Source organism: Anabrus simplex, chromosome 1, assembly GCF_040414725.1.
Source record: "Anabrus simplex isolate iqAnaSimp1 chromosome 1, ASM4041472v1, whole genome shotgun sequence".
NCBI classification, from domain to species: Eukaryota; Metazoa; Arthropoda; class Insecta; order Orthoptera; family Tettigoniidae; genus Anabrus; species Anabrus simplex.
Window position 1 is genome coordinate 225,098,022 of NC_090265.1, and position 12,196 is coordinate 225,110,217.

Here is a 12,196-nt window from a genome sequence, read left to right on the forward strand (position 1 = left end):
TGTTTATTCACTAATTTATACTTGATGGACTAATTATTATTAAATTTATACAGTACCTTCACGTAGTTGTAGTCAGATGCTACCGCATTATACCATATTCTGTGGAAATCTACTCCAATAGAGATTCTGTTCCACACCACAAAGCTTGGGAATATAGACAAAATTTAATTACTCACAGAAATAGAGAGTAATAAAAATGATTGAATTTCAAGTCAGCTAGCAGTGACAATAAGTTACATTTTAAGGAATAAGTTTAGAATTGAAAATAATTAGTCTACTTAACTTTTACATCCCTTGTCATGCCATGAAAATATCATCTTGGTGTGAATGACTGTAGGAATCTGGTATCTTCACATCTCAAACCATGTTGGCTTTGGTTCTTCCTGCTTAGGCCATCATCTTACTTAATGTTCTAGAAGTTCACAGTGAGCTCCAAGTTACATCCTAATAGCACTGCACAACATCTCGTTCGTAGTACAGTGTCCTGTTCAGAATGTGGTTACTATTCTCCTGGAATGGTAATTTTCATAAAGCTGAAACTCAAAATTGAAATTAGGGGTGTGTTCCGTGGGATCTTGACACATGTTAAGTGCATACATTATCCCTGCCAAGGCCTAGAGAGTTGCTTCATCAGTGCACTACAAGTCTGCAAGTAAATGACAAATCTCCAAGGGTGAATGCCTCCACAATTTGACCCTACTACGTCATGGAAATCTTAAGTTCCCATGGAGGGAATTAGATATTTTTCCACCAATAGAGCATATCAAAATCAGATTAAATATTAGATGTATGGCTTTCCGGGCGTTTGCTCTATTAACCAGGATGTTATGCAGTGCTATCAGGATGTAACTTGGAGCTCACTGTGAACTTCTAGAACATTAAGTAAGATGATGGCCTAAGCAGGAAGAACCAAAGCCAAGAGTACATCTAATTTGATCTGAAATTGATATGCTCTATTGGTGGAAAAATATCTAATTCCCTCCATGGGAACTTAGAATTTCCATTCGGAATTGCTAGGCGGGCATTAATTCCATTGTGGAGTTTTATCTCCTGTATGCAGTTATCAGACTGTGCCTCTTATAATGGGCTTCTGATAAGTTCTCCTGCGTACACCCCAGCATCAGTGGGTAGGGTCTGACACATCCCACTCTGATGAGTCTAATGTCAGACCTAAGACGAAATGTTGGTTAATAGAGCAAACATCTGAAAAGCCATACATACACCTACTACATCATGCATTAACTAGTTAATGATGTGACACATTAATTATGCAAATATAAGTTTAAAGACTATAATCACATTCCACTGCATGTTAAGATTTTTAATATTAAATTTAAATAAATGTGATGGATTTTATTTCTTTATATCCAGGTCAATTTTATACACATGCACAAATGCACTTCTAAATCTTGCAACTATTCAAACATTTTCTCTCAAAAAAACATCACAGAACTTTTCATTAACAGAAGGCTGTCCTTCATCATTGTGTTCTATTCTTGTAACAGAAAGAAAATACAGGCAATAAAATTTAGTAATTCTTTTTAAAGCTGCTCAAGGTCTTGCAACATCTGTTCATACAAGAAATCCTGCATGGCATGTTCACCCTCATTATGGTTGGCAAACAAGTGATGCATGGTAGATAAAGCTCTCTGCTGGTCAGAGCAAATAATGTTGTCAAGACACATACAGTCACATGATTTCCTCACTAGGAACGAAAATAGATTTGTAGAGAATATTTTTATATGAAGTGTTACCCAAAAAAGTAAATACACGGAAGGAAAAGATAAACAAAATACACAAAGCAAGGACCACTGAAGAGAATATGAATAGACAGATAACAGGATGTGGAAGATGCTGGACTTCTCTGCTTGGAAAGTAACCTGGTTACACTTGAATTCTTGAACTCAGGCAATCATGTTCCTTAGAATCTTCTTTATTAAACATAAAATGTCTATCCTTTGAAATTAGGTCAACTGTTAAAATACACAAATTCATGAAATACAAAATTCTTAAATGAACTATTTCACTATGGGAGTGTGCACAGGCACTTGGGTTCATGGTACTGCCCTCAAAACCCACGTGATGTTCCGTGCACCAAATTAATGCCGTTGGTTTTAAAAATGATATCAAAGGAATTTAAAACTTGAGAACCAAAGGTTAAACAATAGCAACTTAGGAAACACAAGTAAGCTAGCAGACATCAAGGAGATTCCAAAAATATGACCCAATTACTTCCATATAATGGGTATGTACCATGAGACAGCAGTATATCTAAATGTAAACTTATTTTGGAACTGAAGATTCCATTAGTTCAGTGGGCTAGCCCCATTCTAGCAGAAACAGGCAAACAAAGAAAAATACAATGACATGACATTTTAATTCAGTTTTTTATGGTAGAGTTGCCTGCTCCCAAATAAAAATTTGTCACAGCATTGAAAAACGCTATTTTGACTAAATTAAATCAATCAAAGATGCGAGCTGCCCCGTAGAATTCCTAAAAGAGAAAGAAGTTAATTAGACTTAATAACGAAAATAAAATTTACCTTATCCCTATCAGGCTGGACTTCCCTTTGGAGCGAGAGCTCACAAAAACGAAGTCCGCTCTGACTGAGAACCAAGATTAGAATTCCCGACACTAACTTTGTGTCTTAAAATATAAACCCCCCAGTTTTCACGTGGCACCCTTGCAGAACAACGGAACCAAATGACCAGTCACATACAGAATTCAACAGAGCAGCATTTGCATCTTAGATATCTCATCTGATATTGACCAGAACACCTGAATATTAAAAACTAACAAACGGAGGTTCAGTTTAAAATTCATCCTTGAATCTTGAAATCCTCCCAAAAATGAAAATAATTTAGTATACATGAAGGTTAATTGAAAAGACCTTGTACTTTAAGTTTCAGGTAACCTGAAAGATCACTTCTTGCAGTTCAGTAGTTAGAGAAAGTCCTAAAGTGAGACGAATTGAAATTTCAATAATAATTAGGTGAATTAGTATAAAATGATTAATAAATTATTAATTAATCAGTAAAGTAATTAAGAGATAAGACCAGAATGTCCTTTCATGTGAAAGAAATCATCCACCATCACTAAAAATCTCATTACAACAGCCAAAAATAAAATCATGACAATCATTTGGACAAAAGGACATGCCCTCCTTAAATGTGATAAAATTTTTATGTAACAATGAACTGCACAGAGAGATTCAGAATTACAATCTATGACTGTTACTGACTCCATTCTAAACATAACTTCCAAGGGATAACTGGATGGGGTCTTAGAAATTGCATGCCTGTCTATTCACAGAAATAACAAGACTTGAACAATTTTTTTGCTAGTTGCTTTACGTCGCACTGACACAGGTAGGTCTTATGGCACTTGAACAATTGGCTAAGCTTTTGTGTACACAGGGGAAAGTTAAGATTACCTTCCCCATCCCCCTCAACAACTTAAACTTGTTTATCTGCACCTGCACTTTTTATGAAACAAGTGACCCTGTTGGTTTTTAGCTTATGTCAGACAATCTAATTAAGTCTTCAGTTCAGTGCAGGTGCTCTGATGTCACAGGAAAGAAAAGCATACTCTGTGAACTGATAAACTGAACAGATTTGATTGTGTGAAAAATGGAATGTTGAAAGTTAGATTGTCATGTGAATTCGGGATCCCAGAAGGAACAATTAGGGGTGGATGAATTATAGATTCAATCGATGGGGATGCAGAGTTAGAAAGAAAGAGGGCAAAAGTGAGCAAAAAACAAAGATGAGTATCTTTACAGGTGGTTTTTAATAAAAACGAAGCAAAGGAGTATCACTTTCAATTCTTAAGGCATGAGCAGTGAAATTTCATAATGATTCACATGGCAACAATTACTTTGTTGCATTTCATGGATGGTTTTCACAGTGATACGTCATGGTGTAATTCAGATGAACATTCAAGGGATAGCACGGCTGTGTGACAGTGAATCTGCTGCGCTTTTTTCACAAGCATTATGTACAGTGATGATCAATGGCAATCTGACTGATCATCAGTTGTACAGTTGTGATGAAACAGCCCCATATTCTTGGTTGCTTCCTTCCATAACTCTTCATGTGAAATATTCAAACAATAATTTTTATGTCAAAAATGAATAAGGACCAAGTTGCCATCATGTTTGCCACAAGAAAAACAGGCAGTCATAAGCTTAAATCTCTATTAATAAGAGAAAGTCGAAGTCTGAGATGTTTTAAGCATGTCAACATAACGTCATTACCTGTCTTCATGGGCACTCGGTAATTGCTTGGACGAGTGACATTTTCACTGAATGGTTCAGTGGTTTGTTCCATTAGTGGAAAGTCATCTACGATCACCCAGATTTGAAGAGAAAGTAGTACTCCCCATAAACATATGTCTGGCACATCCTCTGCAGAATTTCTACAGTCAAGAGATGGGAAAATAAAAGCTGTATTCTTGCCAAACATTATCACAGCACTGATCCTACCATCAGATCAGTGCAATATCAGGGAGTTTAAAGCACACTACTGTCATGAGCTGCTCAGTGCTATAATGAATTCCAATAATGAAATGGACATCAATGTGAAATTTGTCAATCTTAAGACTGGCATATTCAGTAAGTCTCGCCGGTGATATTGAATCTGCACTGCATATATACAGTATATTTCTCCAGAGCCTCCTCTTTCATGAAATTCAAACCATAAATAATTATTCTTGAAGACTTGAACAACTGGACTGAAGTTGATGATAGTGAGCTGTCTTCATAATGTATTCAAGATCAAAAATATTCCATGCAGAAGGAGAAAGAAGACAACGATGACGAAGAAGAAGGTAATGATGATGATGATGGTGAAGGAATTGTGGAAGTAGAAGAAGATGTACCGAATGCAAGTGAAGGGATGACTTATAAACAAGGTTATTTTATGGATGGAGAGTTAACGCAACATTCCTTTTCTACATCTTGCTGCTATAAAACAATATGCAGAAAAAAAGTTCATTATAAGGCATCAAAAAAAACTTATGGTCTTTTTTAGAAGACATAAATAGTGATCCTGAAAAATATACGTTCACTCAGAACAGTATAGCATTTGTGTATTTCACTGGAGTCTAATGTGTGTACTATAAATGGTAAGTTCTTTGTGTATATTAGGTACAATGTTTTTCAAAAAATTGTGTTCTGTTGTAGCCTACTATGTTTTCACAATCTTCTGCCACCCTACAGGTCGTTTTCCATTTTCCATGGTTAAGCTATAATGCAGGGTGAAGCAGGTCCCTTGACAACCATGTTAAATCAAGCCTCTACTGTATATAACAAATCTGCGTAAATAAAGAAAAAAAAGAAAAGCATTTTTCAATATTTCCCTTCCTAAAATTAGGGTGCAGGGATTGAAATGAAAATGAAAATCCACAGCCAGTCATTTGACCAGGTCAGGAATGGAATGAATGAAGCTCCCACCTTGCGGCAAGGATAGGAAATGTGCCAGCTGCCGAAGCTTGTCGCGCCCCTCTGGGGCAATGATAAATGACTGACAGATGAGATGTTAATGGAGAGTGTTGCTGGAATGAAAGATGAAAGGAAAAACTGGGGTACCCAGAGAAAAACCTGTCCCACCTCCACTTTGTCCAGCACAAATCTCACATGGAGTGACCGGGATGTGAACCACGGTATCCAGCGGTGAGAGGCCGGCGTGCTGCCACCTGAGCCACGGAGGCTTCAGTGCAGGGATTATACTGCATGTATACAGTATATTTCTCCAGAGCCTCCTCTTTCATGAAATTCAAACCATAAATAAGGTGCTTTAAATAGCCTTTCTTTTGGTATATCACTATTGTTCATAACGTAGTTGGGCTTTTCTTGTTTTGACAGAGATAGAGGCCCTCTGAATATTTAGTGATCATTTCTAGAGGATGCGTCAAGTATTCAAGGATGTGTAATTGTGTATCTTCAGTAATGTGCAAATCATTTGCTGTACTTTCACCTTTTCAGAGCATCAGTGTCAGACTATAAGACAATGCCAGAGATGGAAAGGCATTGTGATTGTAGTTATATGTATGCTAAATTAAGCAATATCAAATTCTACGGTTTTTAAAAATTACCAGGTCATTTATGCTTGAAATTCAGATGGGGTGGAAGCCTCTGGTGAGGATGTGTTCCATGTAGTCAAATGTGAAGAACATTTACAGCATTCAGATAGTATGGAGATGCCACAGTCTATGCAGCAGATGAAAAACATTATCGATGAGAACTCCAGAATGTTCAGGAGGGCCGTTTACCAGAGATCTTCAGGTGTCTGAGGGCACGTTCTGCACTGTCGTGCATGTGGAGATTCAACTTATGTATGAGGTTTTATGCACATACAAGAGCAATGGCTGCTCTGAGCATTACAACTGAACAGGTTGAAATATTCCAAGGAATCTGGTCTGCTCCCCCTTTTTTTCCTAAAGGAGAAAGAATTCTACCAGGATTCAAAGGTGAACAGGAGAAATGACTGGTGGTTATGAGCACATCCTTCTGATATCCCCTGTGTTACGCTCGCCAAATTTCCTGCAACTTTGATGATTTTAGGGGTGTTGAGTAGCAAATAACTCGTCGTGTCATCCCACTTCTTTCCACAGGGCCTATGGATGATTGCTGCTAGCTACATTTAGGTGTTGGAGACAGCTGTGAAGTCCTGGATAGACAATGTGTACAATGGAAGGCTGTATGTGTTTCAGCAGGACTTGTCACCTGCATGCAAAGCGGAGACAACATAAGATTAGATGGCGGCCAAACTGCATGACCACATCACACCAAACATTAGATCACTGAACTCACCAGAATTAAATCCCCTAGCAAATTACATGTGGGACATTGTTGAATGAGAGATTAATGTGACTGATTCCCTAAAAGCTCCCGTTACCTGAGTAACGTCATGCATTAATAAGGACCCTGTGTTTTGGGCATGCTAGTGCTTCTGATCGTGCATTGAAGCTGTCATTGCAGCTAAAGGAGTTTATATGAAATAAACCTGTACTCCAACCAATACTGCATATGAATACAAAGTCTTACATCTCCACATTTCATTATTTGTCAGAAAAGGTTGTTTTTCACATTGTCTCTAGTGTGTCCTCCAATACCTTATGCACCCTGTATGGTTATGATTATAACAGAGTAAATTTACCATATGGAGTCAATTTATTTACAGCATTGGTTCCTTTTTTGATTTTTGTTCTGTAGTAGAGGCCAGAGAAGTAATATATGTGTGCAAGAGACAAGTGTAAATATATTAATTTTAGCTGTTCTCAACATATTATTATTGCAGTAACCTGGAAAAAAAAAAAAAAAAAAACAACATTAAAAAGCATTACTAATTGTCATTAGTATGCTTGAATATCAGATTGGATTTTTTTATCTGCTTCTTTTTACCCATCCTTTTTCTCATTGACACAAGTTAAAGAAAAATGAATTTTTTTTGGAGTCGTAATAAAGTTAACCACTCTACTCCTTTATACTTGAAATGGAAAAATACTAATAACAAATAAGATGTATTTCATTCTTTTGTTCAGGACCAAAGCTTGACGGCCCCTGTTATTGATAATGTGGAGGATATTCATATAGAGTCACAAATAGTGTACCTCCTTAAACCGAAACTTGAAGAAGGAATAGATGAGGAAGAAACAACAAGTGCCTTTAAACATGATGTGATACATGTGAGTTTTAGTTTTGTAAGGTTGATAAACACATATTTTTCTCAGTCTCCTGTATATTTACTTTTGAAAGGACGTGGTTTTGAAATCATAAAACTAATTTGTCATTTTCATAATATTTTTGTAGCAATCATGAATAGGACTACTATTTTTACAGATATTTTGGATATTGGACCATTTTGTCTTCCTTATAGTAGATTATTTTAAAGTCAAATCTATTGTACAAACAGTTTGTGAAACTTGATGTTTTTAAGCAAGGAATTTTGTTTAATAATAATAATAATAATAATAATAATAATAATAATAATAATAATAATAATAATAATAATAATAATAATAATGATGATGATGATGATGATGATTATAATAATACACTCAATAATACAGTGACTGAATGGGTGGCTATATTTCTAGAAAATAGATCTCAAAAAATTAGAGTAGGTAAAGCTTTATCTGATCCTGTAATAATTAAGAGGGGAATTCCTCAAGGTAGTATTATTGAACCTTTGTTTTGTTATATATATAGGCTATGTACATGATATGAGTAAAAAAAAAAAAAGTGGAATCGGAGATAAGGCTTTCTGTGGATGATGGTATTCTCTATAGAGTAATAAATAAGTTACAAGATTGTGAGCCACTGCAAAATGACCTTGATATTGTTGCGAGATGGACAGTACGCAATGGTATGATGATAAATGGGGTTAAAAGTCAGATTGTAAGTTTCACAAATGGGAAAAGTCCTCTCAGTTTTATTTACTGTATTGATTGGGTGAAAGTTCCTTATGGGAATGATTGTAAGTACCTAGGTGTTAATATAAGGAAAGATCTTCATTGGGTTAATCACATAAATGGGATTGTAAATAATTTCTTGTAATCTCTGCATATGGTTATGAGGGTGTTTAGAGGTTGTAGTAAGGATGTAAAGGAGAGGGCATATAAGTATCTGGTAAGACCCCAACTAGAGTATAGTTCCAGTGTAAGGGACCCTCACCACGATTACTTGATTTGAGAACTGGAAAAAATCCAAAAAAAAACCAGCTCGATTTGTTCTGGGTGATTTCCGATAAAGGAGTAGCGTTGCAAAAATGTTGCAAAGTTTGGGCTGGGAAGATTTGGGAGAAAGGAGATGAGCTGCTCGACTAAGTGGTTTGTTACAATTTACAAACTTCATCATATAGATCCTTATTGATACAGCTTAAACTAAGATCTAGTGTTAGGTTTAATGGCCCACCCAGTCAATACACTTCACTTTATAAGTGAAAACACATTCAATATTAACTTCTTAGAGAAGAAGTCTTAAATTAGACTAAACATGTACCAAAGAATGTATAATATATTTTAATATTGAATGCATTTTCACGTGTAAAGTGAAGTGTGTTGGTTGGTTGGACCATTAAACCTAACACTAGTTTTTAATTTAAGTGGTATGCTCCGAGCTGTCAGTGGAGAGATGGCGTGGAATGGCATTAGTAGGCAAATAAGATTAAATGGTGTCTTTAAAAGTAGGAAAGATCACAATGTGAAGTTAAATTTGGAATTCAAGAGGACAAATTGGGGCAAATATTAATTTATAGGAAAGGGAGTTAGAGCTTGGAATAACGTTCCAAGAGAGATGTTTAATAAATTTCCAATTTCTTTGCAATCATTTAAGAAATTGATTGATTGATTGGTTGATTGATTGATTGATTGATTGATTGATTGATTGATTGATTGATTGATTGATTGATTGATTGATTGATTGATTGATTGATTGATCGATTGATCACAAAACTTAGGGGAGCAGGTTTTTAATGCTGTGTAGAATCTCAACATATGAATTTGTGAAAAGAAACATATGTTGGCAGAGGTACTGCACGCTTTATTTAATTAACAATAACAAATCCATTGTTGTTGCATTTAGCCATTCACCACAGTTTGCAACACAACAGATGAACTACCACAATTACAATGTAAATTTCTTGCTGAACACTCTGTATACCCGAGCAACAGTTGTCTAATACTGTGTTGCACCTCCTCTAGTTTCAATTATAGCTGCACATCCATGTGGCATGCTACGTATGTAACATTGGATGACTGTCTGTGGAATGACGTCCCACTCCACAACCAGTGCTTCACTGATTTCAGGTAATGTTTGTGGAGAATATTTGCACTGCCGAATCCGTCTCTGCAATACATTTCATAAATGCTCCAGTGGATTTATGTTGGGGCTCCTTGCAGGCCACTCTTATCACAAAGATGTGCAATCGTTGGAGATGTTCTCTGGTGTCTCGTGCAGTATGGGCTGGCGCATTATCATGCATCAGCAAGAAATCAGGCCCTATACCAAGTGCAGCAGAAACACTGTGGTTGTTTACAATGTCCCTGATGTATACCACAGCATTCAGACGGCCATGTACCACCACAAGATCCGTAAAGTTATCAAACGTGATCCCTCCCCTCGATTCACTACCATGTTTGTCCACTGTCTGCTTAAGACCTACAACGAATCGCTGTCCTCATCGTCTCCACATGCATTGATGGTCATCCGGTCCATGTAAGGTAAACCTGGACTCATCTGTAAACATTACCTGACACCAGTGTTTCAGTTGCCAGTGACGATATTCTCTGGCAAATGCAAGACAAGCTTTACGGTGTTCCCTAGTAAGGGGGTTTCATGAGCAGGTATTCTAGAGCATATCTTATCCTCTCTTAATCAATTTCTGAATGCCAGAGACTTTTGTAAGGTCACTTTGCAGTTCATCGGCACTACTGGAGTGCCGGTGTAGTGCTGATAACCATACAAATCTGTCTTGTTGAGCAGTACTTTTCCATTTACGGCCTTGTCCACAGCATCTAACAGACCCTTTTGTCTCTGTATAACAATGCCAGAGCCTGTGCATAACAGATGGAGACACTCTGAGGTTGTTAGCCACATACCGCATTGTTTTCCCTTCTTGACATAGGGCAACAGCTTCGGGACACTTCCGCTTCGCTTAGATGTCTCATGCTGACTGTCTTATATTTGAATAATGCTTATCAATGTCACCAATAGTATGGCAAGAGTGGTTTGTGTACTGTGGATTACTTTGCCTTGAGACCTGATGGGACTGGAAGCATGTTTATGTTAAATAGGGTAACTTCTACACAGTTAAACCACCATGACTGCATAACTGTGGTGTGTAGCAATTCGTATAAATCTGCATGTTTCATGCTACACGACATAAACTTATCCAGCATGTCAAACCATTTGTTCCCCTCATTTTTGTGCTGAGTTTAATAATAATAATAAATCTCAGTAGTCCAACTGTTAGAAAGGAATACATTTAGGAACACAGTGGAGAATTTGGAAGGGGTTCAATCTGCAGGAAGAATTAAGAAGACCGGAAGAGCCTGGACAGATGAACAACGTAAGCAGGGAACATTTTATCCTATTGACCCACATGACATCACAACACCCTCTCTGACAAAGTCCAAGTTGTCAGCTGCAACTGTTCAGTAAATTTGCCCAGCTTAATGTGACTTAACCTGTTAGGGAAAATATCACTTTTCATATCTTTTATTCTTGTATAGCATACTGAGTCTACTCTTCTTTGGGTAGCCTCTTTGGTGATCATGATGTTGTATGGCCTCCGGAGAGGCCTGTTGCTGATTTTTCAAGTTCATGCCCATGGGCGACCTTAACCTTTGGTGAAATGTTCTTGCTGACAAGTTTTATTTTCACAACATGTATCGTGTATGAGTTCCTTTAGATTAGTTATTTCACCGGGCGAGTTGGCCGTGAGGTTAGGGGCGTGCGGCTGTAAGCTTGCATCCTTGAGATAGTAGGTTCGAATCCCATTGTTGGCAGCCCTGAAGATGGTTTTCCATGGTTTCCCATGGTTTCCCATTTTCATACCAGGCAAATGCTGGGGCTATACCTTAATTAAGGCCACAGCCACTTCTTTCCAATTCCTAGGTCTTTCCTATCCCATCATCGCCATAAGACCTATCTCTGTCGGTGTGACATAAAGCCACTAGCAAAAAAAAGAGATTAGTTATTTTATTGCCTCTGCTGTTTAGCTGTTCTTTTTATTTCTTTAAATTTCCATAGCTGAAATAGTACCGTATACGCTAATTATGATTGGCAGTTCCCAGTACAAAGAGGTCAGTTGACATCAGTCAACTTATAATTTTCTTGGAAACTAATAAATCACTCCTAGTTCCTTAAAGATATTCAAGATTTTTCTTTACCGTTTTCCAATGCTCATTTATATAACTTGTATTAAATTGACTTAACGATCTCAAACTAAGTTAAATGAAATGGCGTATGGCTTTTGGTGCTGGTAGGTGTCCGAGGACTTTGGCTCGCCACGTGTAGGTCTTCTCATTTGATATCCGTAGGCACCCTGCGTGTCGTGATGAGGATGAAATGATGATGAAGACAACACATACACCCAGTCCCCATGCCAGGGTAATTAACCAATTATGGTTACAATTCCCAACCCTGCTGGGAATCGAACCTAGGACCCCTGTAACCAAAGGCCAGCACGCTAA

The 12,196-nt window shown here is 37.3% G+C and overlaps 1 protein-coding gene across 1 annotated transcript in view; it reads left to right on the forward strand.

Annotated features, from left to right (window-relative positions):
• Positions 1–12,196, forward strand: part of LOC136861840 (zinc finger protein OZF) — a 91,660-nt gene that overhangs the window by 42,689 nt on the left and 36,775 nt on the right. The window contains exons 5-6 of the mRNA XM_067138852.2: positions 4,795–4,884; positions 7,544–7,687. Of these exons, the coding sequence (XP_066994953.2) occupies positions 4,795–4,884; positions 7,544–7,687 (234 nt within the window). The remainder of the gene's footprint in view (positions 1–4,794; positions 4,885–7,543; positions 7,688–12,196) is intronic.